The 14,453-nt window shown below is 34.6% G+C and overlaps 1 protein-coding gene across 4 annotated transcripts in view; it reads right to left on the reverse strand.

The window, feature by feature from the left end:
• Positions 1-1,827: 1,827 nt before the first annotated feature.
• SNX13 (sorting nexin 13) overlaps positions 1,828-14,453 on the reverse strand; it is a 62,981-nt gene continuing 50,355 nt past the window's right edge. For 3 of the 4 annotated variants that reach the window (XM_058804590.1, XM_058804571.1, XM_058804581.1), the window contains exons 19-26: positions 12,412-12,519; positions 11,581-11,691; positions 10,103-10,264; positions 8,836-8,907; positions 7,832-7,977; positions 7,099-7,167; positions 5,854-5,966; positions 1,828-5,371 (exon numbers count right to left, since the gene is read on the reverse strand). In XM_058804590.1, coding sequence (XP_058660573.1) covers positions 5,124-5,371; positions 5,854-5,966; positions 7,099-7,167; positions 7,832-7,977; positions 8,836-8,907; positions 10,103-10,264; positions 11,581-11,691; positions 12,412-12,519 — 1,029 coding nt within the window. In that variant the 3' untranslated portion in view covers positions 1,828-5,123. Of the gene's footprint in view, positions 5,372-5,853; positions 5,967-7,098; positions 7,168-7,831; positions 7,978-8,835; positions 8,908-10,102; positions 10,300-11,580; positions 11,692-12,411; positions 12,520-14,453 lie in introns of those variants that run through there. The other variant, XR_009274743.1, reaches the window with a different exon arrangement.

The raw sequence follows: 14,453 nt of genomic DNA on the forward strand, positions 1-14,453 counted from the left end.
CAGAAGAACATTTCATGGAGGTCCTATCCCCTTTTTCCCCCCAGATACCTGTGTTTTTACATTAGACATAAGCAGGTATTGTTTGCTTGCAGATATGATGTTTGGGATTAATGGGAAGCCAGTGTTTTAAATCAACATAGATAACATAAAATTGAGTAAGATGTGAAGCCAATTTTTTAAACAGACTATAAGGGAATGCTTTGTATGAAGTTCTTGATAACAAAAACATTGCCTTTGATAATCAAATTCCAACTTCACTGACACACTGAAAAAATAACAAACCTGTATGGGAGATGACATCTGCAAAGTTTTGTATTTACCCTAACACAGGCTGGCTATTTTAAGAAAAAGAACAGAAAAAGTGAAAGTTCTGGCTATTCTGTGCAGGGAATTACCAGGTAACTTGCAGAATCATATTCCACATGCTCCAAATGAACAAGAATGTTCCCAATTCAAATAATTTTTACAATCACTTAACTAAAACCCCCAAAAGTTGGTAACAAAAAAATTTCATCATTATCTCTCAATTTAATTCAGAAGTAACATGTTTTTCAGAGCTCAAGCTGAGAAAATTTCAGCACAAAAACCTCTAGACTACTTTGGACCTGTGTTTAAAAGTGTTATGGTTAGAAACAAAAATACAGTTTTTGAAATCTACATTCCTTGTTTCCATTTAATATGTCTTGATTGCCAAAAAATTCAATATAATCTTGTTCTTTAATTAAACTCAACCTCAGAATTAATTTGCAGACTAGTCCAATTTTAACATGCCAAATGAGAATTCCAGTTAGCCCTTGCTGAACCAGGTATCAAATTATTTAACTGACCCATGCAGATTATCCCAAGCCCAACATGCCATAATAATTCAGAGACATGGCAAATATCTCAAATAACTGGGAAACAGTTATTTGAGACATCTGAATACAAAAGTAGTCAAACATATTTTGGGGAGGGACACATATGTAGTGGTGTACATGTTTCAAGTGTTTACTAAAGCTTAGTTTCTTTTCAAACACATAACAAAAGTGGAATAATTGTTTTCGTGACATAATTTTCCTTCTTCCAAGGAAGAATTCAGAATTATGGAATTTGTAGTTGTGTTAAGGAAAATTGACGCTGACTACTGAACTCCAAAAAAACTGTAGCAATCACACTGCATTAGACATCAAAACCAAAAATTAAATAATCTGATAGACTGAAGATTTAAATAAACCACAGAGACATATAAGGCTCAGTTAGCAAAGTCCAGATAGTTTTAAGATGTTTTTTAAAAATAAGCTTATTATGGAGTGTATTTTTGCCATGAAATTACCCTAGGATAACAGGTTCAACAAATAAGAACTTTCAATCAGCTAGTAAAATTCCTGATATGTGATAATATCCTGTAGCAAAAGTGGTAAACACTTCACTCAAAGGTCAATGAACTAACATCTCTGTAGCTCAGGACATATTTTTGATGAATGTGAAGCAGCTGGAATAAACAGATGAAGGGTAACAATTGTGATCCCATGGTAGACCCAGCTGCTGCAAAAACAAACCCAGGGGGAAAGAGCCAAAGATTTAAAAAACCTGCAATATAAACCCCTCTTACATCATACAATGCCATTGTTTCTGCTTCTTTTTAGAACACAGGACTCTCTGCAAACACTGGTCAAAAATGAATGTAGAGATTATTTTGTTAGAAGCAAACCCAGTTTATAAAACATTAAAAAAATTCAAAGAATGGTTGTTTTATTTAAACAGTAATAGTTTTATCTTTAGCGACCTTTCGTACCTGCTATGAGAAAGTTATTTCAAAAATAAATGGAGACTCATATTATTCCTGTTAATACTTTATTAGTGTAATTTTTTAGCTTTCTATTGGACAGAACATAAATGCAAACTCCAAAAAAAATTCAGAGTCCTCTGCCATTCAGTAGAAGTGACCATGGCAGTCCATTTCATGTTCATTCTTTGTTACAGAAACGAGAGGAGGGGGAGGGGAGGGGAAAAGCATCAATAGAACAATTAGGCACACAGCTGACACTTACTGTACAATGATATGCACAAGAAATTTATAACAGCTCTATGAGTTTATGAGATGTGTTCTTCAGATTCTTCCCTTGTAATACATGAGCTTTGCTCGGGAGAGCAAGGATCATTGAGAACAAAGGAATTAACAAAGGAGTAACAAGTAAGACTTTTAAAACAAGTCCTTAAATAAACTAAAGTAACAACAGAATGCAGAATTGTTCACCTGAGAAGACATTTTTAACCTAGACTTCAGAACATTAAAAATTCATTTATTTTACAGCTATTCAAATACACATGCATTAAATGAAAATATTGCACAAAATTAAAATTTAGATTGTGGAATTTATATAGTTTCATTTTGGTACACATTCTGGTAGCACTTAAAATTAACTGTTTTAGTTCTAGCAAACACCAGCAGCACAAGCTTGAGGATGAACCAAATGAAAAATTCAATTGCTTATTTTCTCTTAAAAATAATTAAGGCTAAAACAAGTGCATTTGTTGACAGTGGCACTATTTTCAGCAGCCAGTCACAGCACCTAAAGGCCAGAAGATACACCCAGACACTTAAGTGCTGTTTATTAACATTCAGTTTTGGAGACTTCCTAGGATAATAGGCTGCATGGGTTGACAGCGTGGGTACTTCAAATTGTCGACAGGAAAACCTTTTAAAGAAAGATACATACAAACTTGCTTTAATAAAAAGTGCTCATTTCTGATGGTTCTTGCCAGCCAACAGGCACCACTGAATTAGGAAGCCACATTCTGTAATTAAATACAGAAGACAAAACTTCAATACATATATACGTATGCACACATGCCTATATAAATGTGTGTATAGGTATATGTAATAAATTCATTAAGTAAAACCTCTAGTAAGTATGGTGTATTATGTTAAGTTCACATTCCTAGAGATATTATTTTATTTTTGTACAGAGATGTACCAGATAACTAAATAATAAAAAAAAAAAGCCAAATTTGTATATTATCACTATCCTGATGAAATTTTTCATGGTACCTACAGTTAGATAAAAGGTTCCACAGATTTGACAAAACAGTATTTGAACCTCCCACTTTCATACTGCTTAACAAATTCAGTGACTTAAAAGAAAGAAATTAGATTTGGTAGGATTAATGAGATATTTACTGTATCACCAAGAACAACTGCTGAATGATCTTTCATCAGTCAGATATCAGTTATGCATGAGCACCCTGACAGAGGAAGATACAGGCATGTAAACAATAGGAGCTGGCTATGTTGATTACTTCACACTGAACTCAAGAATTTTGTTAAATTCAAAAGCATTTAACCATCACACTTCCACAGAACCTGCAGAGAGGAAGGGAGAGGGGTTCTTCTATATTTACCAAGTTGTCTTCCTAGGGATTACAAAAGAAAGGGATTTAATTTACAGCATTTAGTTCTGCAATAAAGAAAAAAACAAGTGCACTTGAGCCCATGCATACTGTATGAGAATGTTAACAGTACAATATGATCATCATTAAGTAGTAGGATAAAAGGCTACATTTCATTAATAGAGTCCATGAGAAAAATTATCTATATAGAAGTGTCAGTCAATTTAACGAGGTCCTTTGAGAGCCTTCTATCTTGTCTCAGAATGCTTTCATCAAAGGTCTATGTTTCTCTCTTGCATAAAAGGACCATTTGCTCCCATTAAGACACAAATTACAACAAGGATCCTTGGGATCCTTGATCCATAACTGTATTTTACCCTGTGTTTAGTGTTCAGAAAAAAAAGGGACTCTAAGAGATTACCTTCTATTCACTCAAGATAGTGCTCAAACAGTCGGGGACTATGAAAAAGTAAACACAAACTGAGATATGCTGTGGCCAAACAGGATTATTCAAATGTTACTGTATTTTTAATCGGACAGAACTTCTTCCATGAAACTAAACAGATGGATGTGGGGCCTTGATGTCAAATTTTTATTAAAATTTTACACTATGCAAAAAATAAAAAAATTATTTAAAAAAATATTGTAGTTTTATTTCCTTTTTATTTTCATATATACACTGAGATGCATTCAGAGATTTCCAAGTGTTTGCATATGACTAATGAAATCTTTTACCTGTGAGGAACCAAGTAATTCTTAACATTTTTCCATATGAGGCTTACACACTAAAAGGTAAGGAATCTTTCAATTAAGTAGGACATAGTTCTTTCACATCCCAAAAATGCTCCAGATTTTAGTGGGGAGTTGTGTGTAAACTGTGTCTTAGTGCAACTTCCTCCTCTTCGAAACATATACTCCTTTCCTTCTACAACTACCAACTTGACTTATGTTCCAATAGACCAATTGAACATAAATATGATGCTCCTTCTCCACTGAAGTTACATGCAAAATGTATGCCAGGTGCTGTAAGAGCAGCATATGGCCTTTAAACGCTACAGAATAATCAGAATAAAGAGTTTGTTTCTACTGCACCTCTGCTTTTACTAAAACTCCCATTAGGTATAAGGTTAGTTTAATTTTCAAAATATGAAAGGTGATGCAAATGTGGCATAAAAGCCACCTTACCTCCACTTTTATTCAATAAATGTACTTTTACGATGGGGCTATAGCTATTCTCCCTGCTCCTACCAACCTGTTATTCCACAGACTGCTTTCCTGGTTAATTCAGCCTTTACAGGAATGTTAAGATAGCCCTACAGAGCCTCAACACTTGTAACGCCGAACAATTCCACCTGACTCTCAGACATTGCACCATCTCCCAGTGCCAAAACACCCTTTTCTTCAATTGTATCACCATAGTTGTGCTTTACTTGAACAGTCTGGCACTTTGCATTGCTGGCAAAACATCGACTCAGGAACGGAAGGGATCAGCATTCTGATATACTGGGCCAGTTTTCTTCCCAATGTTGCATGAAGACGCACCAAATCATTTAAGACACACAAACCATTCTGGTCGTGGTTGAACTACAAGTGAAGATGAGAAGATCCACAGGTCTTACAGATGCATTAATAATCTAATATGTGACACTAGAAGACTGGTGCAGAAATGACGGCATGTGAGTTTGAAGCCCCAGAGAATCTGCCCAAGTAATTAATCCTGGACAAACAAACACCAGCGTAATGGATTTGAAGTGTCACCTTTTCTGTAAAGAAGGCGCTTGAGTAGAGTGTAGTCTCTGCTTATATCTCTGCATTTGCTTTGACCTTGAATGCAGTTTGTGGAACAGCTCAGGGAACTTATTTTGTGGAAATAAGGTTTCTAGGAATCTCTCCAGAAACACATACACCATCCTCTTATTCAGCTGACTATGCTGGAACATTTCGAAGACCCGAAGAATGCCCTTCCGTGTAGTCTCAGCGCCTATGATGTGCTTCAGTTCATCTACAAAAACAGAAGTCACACAGAAGTTTAAGCTAAATTCTGCTTCCATGTTAACAACAAACTTGAACTGAATATTCAGTCTTTCAAACCATGTAGCCTGAAATTTGAGGTAACAGTACCTCTACACAACATGACTAAATGAAAAGCTCTCTTACAGAAGAGAGCATTTCTGAAAATGACTTCACTCTTACCCTATACATGTGGAAACCATGTTTGCAAGAAATCGTACTGGTTTGGAATATATCCACTTCAGGCACAACTTAATCCTCTCAAAACTTAATATCGGGGCAGCTCTAAGAGAATTATTGACAGTACACGTGAAAATGTCCAATGCTTTAATAATTAGAAACCTTTTTATTTAAATACAGTTCATATATCAAGGTTTCTTTACAGTACTTAAAACAACCAACAAGAATACTGACATTAATTTCAGTAACAATATATTGTATGGATCATTAGGCTTTAATCCCAGAGTCACTTACCTGGCATTACCTCCAGCAATTTGGTTTTCCCTGCCACTCTTGTTCTCATTCTAATAGCTTTGTCCCTTCGTGGAACAGTTTCTGCTAAAATGCCGTTGGGCCAAAAAGCGTCTCTGTAATAAAAGCAAATCTGTCAAAATACATTAACATTTTATCAAGCGAAAAGCTCTTTAAAATCTCTCAAGGCTATCTCATAAAATAAATATAAGAAAGAAATTTGCACAACCTAACACACACTTCAAATATCAGAAGAGAAAAAGAAAATGAAGAGTGATGAAGACAATCAAGAAATCAAAAGCAAGTAGTACGATATACTCAACCTATCAGGAGCTACCATATACTTTTTTAGTATAGGGGTCAGAAGAAATGACATTTTAATAAAACAATGCAAATCAAAATCATTCAAAACCACATAGTTCTTACATAAAATAAACCTAAGCCTTGCTTTTACCAGGCTTTATTGCTACTGAGACTCCAGGTCTATTAATTGCTTCATCAAAATTTTGACACCAGCAGTTAGCTTTTCAACAAGCTAAAGCTGAGAAGAAATAGTTTCAGTGTAGTCAAAAGTCCAATGCAAAAGACATGCCTCTAATAAGCTATTCTGCCTCAGTGAAAGACGTTTTCTTTTCTGAATAAAAAGTATGCATTACAGTTTAATCAAAGAATAACAGTACATTTGTAAAGTATGACCCTTTGGAGAATAAATTAACCTACTTTGACTTTCACCCCAACAAAAAAAACCCCAAACTATATTGAAAGAAAAAAAAGTGTGCAACACTTTCTCAACAGCAATTTAGAAGCCATTAAAACTTTTAGGAAATTGATAGTTTCAAATTCAGACTTTAGTTCCATTGTATCTATCCAAAGTGAAACATCATCTTTGAGCCAGGACTCTTTTAGCACTAATTGTTTGCCTTTAAAAGCAAGGCGCGTACATGCCTTCACCAAGGCAAACAAGACATTACATCACTACAGTGATAAATTATGAAATTTCTAAGCTCTTCTAGATGGGTTGACAAATAAGTTTTTGAGGTAGAGGAGAAAACTTTAAAATAGTTTTTAAGAAATGTCTTTTCCATGTGACAACTGCTTTCTCTCACTTAACATGTAAAAAGCAGCGTATGATCCAACTGCATTCTGAAGAATAATAATTTCCTCATGTAAGACAAGAAGGAAGACATACAGATATTAGACATCAATTGGTGAGTGCTTTGTATTTAGCATCTGTGATAAAAGACATACCTGAAGCGTTTCACTGCATCTGCTACTTGCTCGGGAGATGTCATCCAATCAACGTGATCAACTATTTTTCTAAAACAAAAGCAACAAGTCTCTTGTTTAATTTTTAAAGCAGACAACCCATAAGTGAAGCATTTTAATGAGCATTCTAGGGAAAACAAAGTATAATTTTAACTTTCTCCAACTCTGTAAGTAGGTTCTATAATACTGCACAATAGGAAGGCAAACACTGATTCTCAAGATAAAAATCTAAGCTCACTGATCACTCCCTAAAGCTATAACTTTTTTCTTTTTTGGTGAATATACAATAATGAAGTTGGCTGCAAAGCTGCTGTTGCATCACCCATCAGCATAAGATAACTGGTTTGCTTGGAGAGCACTCCACGTTTTTCATGGAGTACTTTTAGGTTCTGCTTCTGTAAGCAAAATCAGAATCTCAAAATACTTGCTGCAATATGTACTGCTACTTCACAATACTTAACAGGAAATACAGACTGATAATTCATCAGGCCTTCAGTCACCAACCCATACATACAGTTCTATATTCAAATCTAGGATGCTCACAGAAATGATATATGCATCTGTCAACTGATTTTCTCCGAGGAGGAATGTATGTAGCACAATATGATTTAATGAATGATTTAAAGCACAATAATTCAGTATTACCAAGAAGGATGTATAGACAGATACTGTACAGTCTCACATACATGATTGCTCTATAGAAGAAAAGCAGTACCTATTAATTGTGTCACCATATGTTGCTCTAATAAGTTGCTGAAGCAGATTTTTTATATTTCTTCTTAACCACTGATTTCTCTCCTTTAAATCAAAGACTTCATCCATAAGCAGGAGCATTACTCTCAGCGGAATATTGTCATCCACCTGATCACCAAGTAAAAGAATAAACAGTAAACTTTTATTTCAGTTCAAGAAAGCTACAGTTTTAGTTTTTAGCTGTCAAACACTTCAGTATAAGCACAACAATGACCAACACTTTACTCTGTATTTTACTGTAATATGAAATCTTCCCTAAATCTTCTGTAACATCATAGTAGCAAAGGACTGAACATTAAATATAAAACCACATAACTGAATTTTTACAATATTACAAGAAGCAGCTATTTCAAAAGTCAACAGTTATTACAGAAGTTGAATAAAATTAATACATGTAAGTATGTCCTAAAGAGAGACCTCATCCCTGATCTCTTCCTGGTTGCTGTGCTTCCAGCTGCCTTACACAAAAACTCAGGAAGGAGATTTTCTTGGGCACCATTTTTTTATGGATGCTAAAAACTGACATTTCACTGCAATGAATTGCTTTTTATTTAGACACCATTGTAACCTGCATGACTATCCTGTGCTTTTATGCTTGAAGATTAAGAAAAGGATCATAATTTTACTTCTTTAGTAGATTATGTTACACAGATTGGCTTACAAAAAATATGTTGGAGGGAGAAGACAAAAACGCCCAAAAAAATGAAACCCCCAGCCATAAAACACAGAAACAACAGCACATGCACTCTTCAGAGTTATTCCAATGTTGTGCAAACCATTACATTGCTAGCAAAAATGGTAATTTTAAAAGGAAGTATGCAAATTTCTTTTTAAAAAGCTTAGAAATGTTTTGAGGTGCCTGGTATAGTGTCAGAAAAGAACAGAAGTGTAACTCAATGCAGAATAAATAACTCATTTGTTTGGTTTTAGAGGTGTCAACTCTGAAAGGACAAATGTCAGACTCACATTGTCATCAATTGGTGCTGCAACACGGCAATGGTCAGGGTCTGAATAGGTTTTCTGCATCAGAGGTGGCACCTACAATAAAAAATGCTATGTTAATGAAAGAAAAAAATACTTTTGAGTATGAACAAATCAGAAAAAAATTCATAAGCAGTCTGATTATGAAAATATAAAACAACAACATTTGCTCAAAAGTAACTGCAAACTAATATATACACAACTGTGGATAAATAACAGCAGCTCTTTCACCTTCCAAAACCAAAAATCAAGTCTGCATATATTTCTGTATAGCTACCAAAATTATCAACATCTTTAAGACTTTCACATCTAATTTATCCAGTGCCTAGTGCTTCACCTGAAAAACACCGGAAAACTCTTATAAGAGACTGATATTTCTTTTGATATTTCTTCCTGATCTTAACTCCTGCCTAGTCACAGGCTTCCCAGCAAGTACAGCTGCAACTCTATTGCTAGTCACACACCAGGGAAGTTACTAGCAATGATCAAGTCCAGAGACAGTCATTTTGCCCTGCAAGTAATTAAGAAACCTCACATATCTCCCCAGGCCCCAATTTATTATTCCCTTTCATGATTTAAGGATTAATTCACCCATCTCAGTTGCTGTTCTACATCTGCCCTATATAGCACAAGATGGAACAACCCCTGACCACAGACCTTACAGCTACACACAGAAAGAGGAACACCAGAGAAACGAAGGGAAGATGAACATGTTCTGAACATAACTATTTAACTATTTTCATAGGACTTCCAAACTGCATATCAAGGTACTCCTAACCCATAAAGTATTATATTTTATAAATGTAAGAAATAAGGGAAGATGGCAGTAAAGACAGGGGAAAAAATTTAATTCAAACCAGAATTCAGCATGGAATAAGCAGAAAAGAGGCTATCTCCTTATTCTAAGTTTTAAAATATAGGGGTTTTTTTCCCTAACAAAAACAGCAGATGCAGGCAATTAGAACAGTTAGTTAAAAAATAAGCCATGAATCTCATGTTCTTCTCAAGTTACTTCACTGAACTAAGTGGAGAACTGCAGCAGTCTGTAGATGCCATCTTAAAACATGTTACTTAATTGCAAAGACTCCATTTTTGCAGTAAAATCACTGCTTAACCTTATTAAAAGGTGCAGGTACAAAACAGATTGGTCTTCTGTTTAATGACTTGATTCTATGTAACATTAGTTTCAGCAAGCCAATAGTGACTCTTCTGTTAATTGACTAGTATGTATTAACCACCAGTATTTTCTTACCTTGAAAAATGATTGCTTTATGTCTTGTCCCAATCTCTCTGACATTTTACCCATGTTGTCTGACATTTTAGTCATTCCCTCTGCCAGGCTGTCAGGGATGGACTTGACTGCATTTGATACGTTTCTCATAGAGTTACGCAGTGGATTTACAAACGTGTCCATCTGAAGGGGAAGATGTTTAACCAGAATTGTATCATCTATGAGGACACCAGCATATTAATAAACTATGAGAAACATGGCACAGAGAGCAATAACATAATAGTTGTTCTTACAACTCAAATTACTTAGCTTCATTACAGAATGCAGATTACAGCTCTAATTTTACTTCCATTTATATTTCTCATTTGTTGCAGCCCTACTGCAGCTATTTACATCTTTCAACAGATGTGTTTTCCTGAGTCATTTTCATTTCCCATCCCTTGGCTTTTCTTAGCTTAAATTTATTTTCCTTTTCTTCTCCATTCAATACCATTTCTCCCTTCCAAGCTTTCTACTTCCAGATGTTTCAATTCTGCTTTCAACTCTTCATCTTTGCAACATGCCTCTTCTAAACAGCACTGCAGTAGTATGTATCATGGCAAGTATAATTAAAAACATAAAGTAGATTCACAGAAACTGTTACAATTTTTCTTTGGGTATATACTCTGAATTCAGTCCAAACAAAAGCACAAATACCAGAGTGATGCCCTTTAAAAAGTTATGCGTATAAAGAATCTTGTAAGCTGGAAAACACATCTTAGTCATTATAGAAACCTTGATAAATATTTAACTATTTCACTGTTCATTATTTAAGGAATATAGGCAGGACAGTAACTTGAGGTGACAATAGAGTTGCAGATGCTTTTTATATCTAAATTGCTAAAACTTTAGAAATGGCTACATTTGCAAAGCAGATGCTCACACAAACTGGTCAACGGAACAAAGAACCACTTGTCTGAAGACATTCTGTGGCTTAACAAAAAGGATGTTGAGTCCAAAGCTCTGAATTTGACCAATGACTCTGGATGGTTACACCTAAATGCATAACAAGTGCTTTTGAAGGGAAATGCATATTGTGTTTTGGGCTGAAGAGTGGAAAGCAGCAAATGGTAATAGCAGCAAATACAGAGTAAAGAACTGAAAAAAGAGATCAGAAGGAAGAAGACCATAAAAAAAAAAATCACAGATGTTTGATAGAAAGCAACTTGCAACAAACACACTTTTAGACTAGTAGAGAAGTCTCAGTGCAATTTACTGTGTCCAATTTCAAAAGTTTATTTTATTGTCATACAAACAGATTTACCTATTATAAAAATGGTAATTTTTTGGTTCTGTATGTCCTTAGATACTTTGCCACTGAAAGTTTTAAAACAAGCATCATTTGCAAGATTTTCAAAGTGCTGTATATTTCTTTAATATCAGTTCAATGTGTCTATTTAATGCAATCACTGCATGAATTAATGCTCTAAAGTTTCCTTGACTGTACAAAACGTTCTTACCTTCCGTGCAAAATCTCCCTTCCCTTTGCTGTAGGCTTTATTCTCCAGGAAGTCATACACATAATGGGCTAAAGCTGGAGAAGCTTTCATCATTTCAGGATTTAACAAGAGCTGAAATAATTTTTAAAAGTTATTTTAATACCTAACGAACAAGAGACAATCAAAGACATCACATGTAGCAATATATTTTTTCATTCCTAAATTTTATTCCAACATTAAAGTAGTCTCAAGATGGAAACAATGGGCTTCTTAATAATTACCATAATTTTAACCACTATGGTAATTATAGCAACTCACAGAAAAATATCATCAAACAGTTATTTTACAGTGTTTTACTCATCTTCATTTATTTAGTGTTAACATGTTCATTGACTTGGCCAACAAATTTTAGTGCTACATGACCAGAAAGTCCCTATGAAGGAAGACAGCTGAATTAGTTTGGGCTGATACAGGCCTTATCTGAACAGAGCAACTGTGTGATTTGCTACACCCCTGGAGTGGGTGCCACTGAAATCCTTACACAGCAGCACAAGAAAAAGTCATCATAAACATGTCATCAGGAGAAGGTCATTGGCATAAAGCTCGAAACCAAAATATCTAGAACCTCATCAGCTCAGAAAAGCTGTGACGGAACTGGCTGAGAATAAACCAAAACACCAAAGAAAATGCAAACTTATGAGAGAGTATCAAGTTCTTATAGTATATTATTTAGTTTTGTGTACCAACTACAACACAACATTTTTTTTTACAAAAGAAAAAAACACAGAGACAAGCCACCTCTGAAAAAATCATTCCAAGCACAGAGCTAGAAAAACTCCAGTAACAGCTTACCTGCAAATAAGCATTTAAGTCTTTTTTCCTCTTTTCCAAAAACTCTCTGTCCATATTGTTAAATGTTTTTTTGCCAGGAAGTTTTAGTATATTTGCAAGGTTTTCAAACTAGAAAAAAAGAGAAGTTCTTTTTTTTTCTGTTTTCAAGAGTTTCAAGTCTTCATGTAAGGACATTCTATTCACCTACTCTTATATATCATCTAACACCTGACAAAAAGAATTCTGCATCATGCCTGGAACTGAGAATTCTTGGAGAAGTCAAAGAGAGAGGTATGCTGTCAATAAAAAATGCATGAAAATTCCCATGAGACTATCAAGGGTAAAATTTAATTTTTTGTGAAACTCTCTTTTGAAGTACACTTTTGAAATACAAACCAATAGAGTGTGCAAAAGGCTTAGGCCCAAAATTTACCATTATTATTATTTGGAATGAAGTTACTACGACTATAAGACTACATAAAAAGTAAAGATTTTCAAGAGAACATGTAAATCTTTCTAAAATCTCCCTCCTTTCCTATCCAGATCAAGCCTATCAAGTAAATAATTAAGCTTTTCTCCTTGGAGAGATAGCAGCACCCAGTTTACACACAGGTTATCACAACTTGCTCTCTATGTCATGACCTGCGCCTTTTCTCCAGATAATGACAGTGATTGCCACTGTAATCTTTGACACTACATGGTTGACATGCATCCTGATCTAGTTTTGCAGGAAGAATGGCAGTCTGAGGGAAGAAGAAGGGAAAGAAAAGGCCCTAACATGTAATGAGGCTGAATATATTTGGTAAAATGCACAAAAAAATTAAAAAATTACAAGAATAAAATTTGAAGAACCAGGACTATCTCCATACAGAATGCAGACTTCCTATAAATAATACCCTTAAGGTGGTAAAGAGAGAAACATACAGTATTCTAGGCTTTAAGAAACAATCTGGAAACAGGTTGCATCCTTTTCCTCTTTAGAAAACACCACAACATTACAGATTTAAAGATATGGATTCCATTCAGTCCTTGCAAGATCTCTTCTTGCATCATTAAACTTTGGAAGGCCACAAAGCTCATATAAAATTTATAGTCTGCAGGAAGCACCAAAGAATAGCACTCTACAACTTTAGAAATCCCATTCCCTTGCAAGTAGGTCATATGGGAAAATAACTGAACAGAAGATGGTCTAGTTTTCATTTGGACTCTTAGATCTAACCAGAAGCAATATAAGCAACTGACAGCCTCTATTTTAAACACAGGTATCTACTTCAAATGGTATTTACTACAAGACTCACTAAAGGAACTGGTGTGAATCTATTCAGTGCTCTAAGAAAAACCCTTAGATACTTTGAACTGCTAACTTCAATTTCATTTTATATCAACTATCTATTTTCTCTGAAAAAAAGTTCCTGATCTTCTTACTAATTTGAAATCAATGATTCTAACTTTTACCCTTAACATGTCAATAAGAATGTTTTAGACAAGCACGCAAGACAATAAGAATGTCTATTTTCTTGTCAAGACTAAGCAAAACTGTTGGGAACATCTGAGATACCACAGTGAATCACAGAAATCTGTTTACTTTTTGCAATCTTAGTGCTCTAACATTTCTATCATTAACATTTCTATCTCTGTAAATTCAATCAGACATAGCAACCAGAAATGTTGAGCTTTCATATTTTGAACAACTTGGCTTTTGCTATTTATTTCTATTCATTTGAAATTATGTTAGTTTTAAATGATTGTCCTGTATCAGCAGAATGTTCATTCACTCTAAGATCCAGAAGTCTTCAAAACACTGAATTAATTTAAGAAAATCAATCTGAAGGAGTACAAAAATTGGTATTTCAAATTTATTGACAGCACACTAAGACTATCAGAAATTCGAAGGAAAGTCAGACTTCATTTCTAATTAATCCAAGTATTAAACCTTTGCTTTTTTAATAAAGCCTTTTCAATTTTTATTACTGCTGTAACTTTAAAATGCTAACTTACCTGCACAGAATTTGTTTTCTATGACTCTCAATTACTAACAGAGTAAAGGGATATAATCTGACACT

Source organism: Ammospiza caudacuta, chromosome 1, assembly GCF_027887145.1.
Source record: "Ammospiza caudacuta isolate bAmmCau1 chromosome 1, bAmmCau1.pri, whole genome shotgun sequence".
NCBI classification, from domain to species: Eukaryota; Metazoa; Chordata; class Aves; order Passeriformes; family Passerellidae; genus Ammospiza; species Ammospiza caudacuta.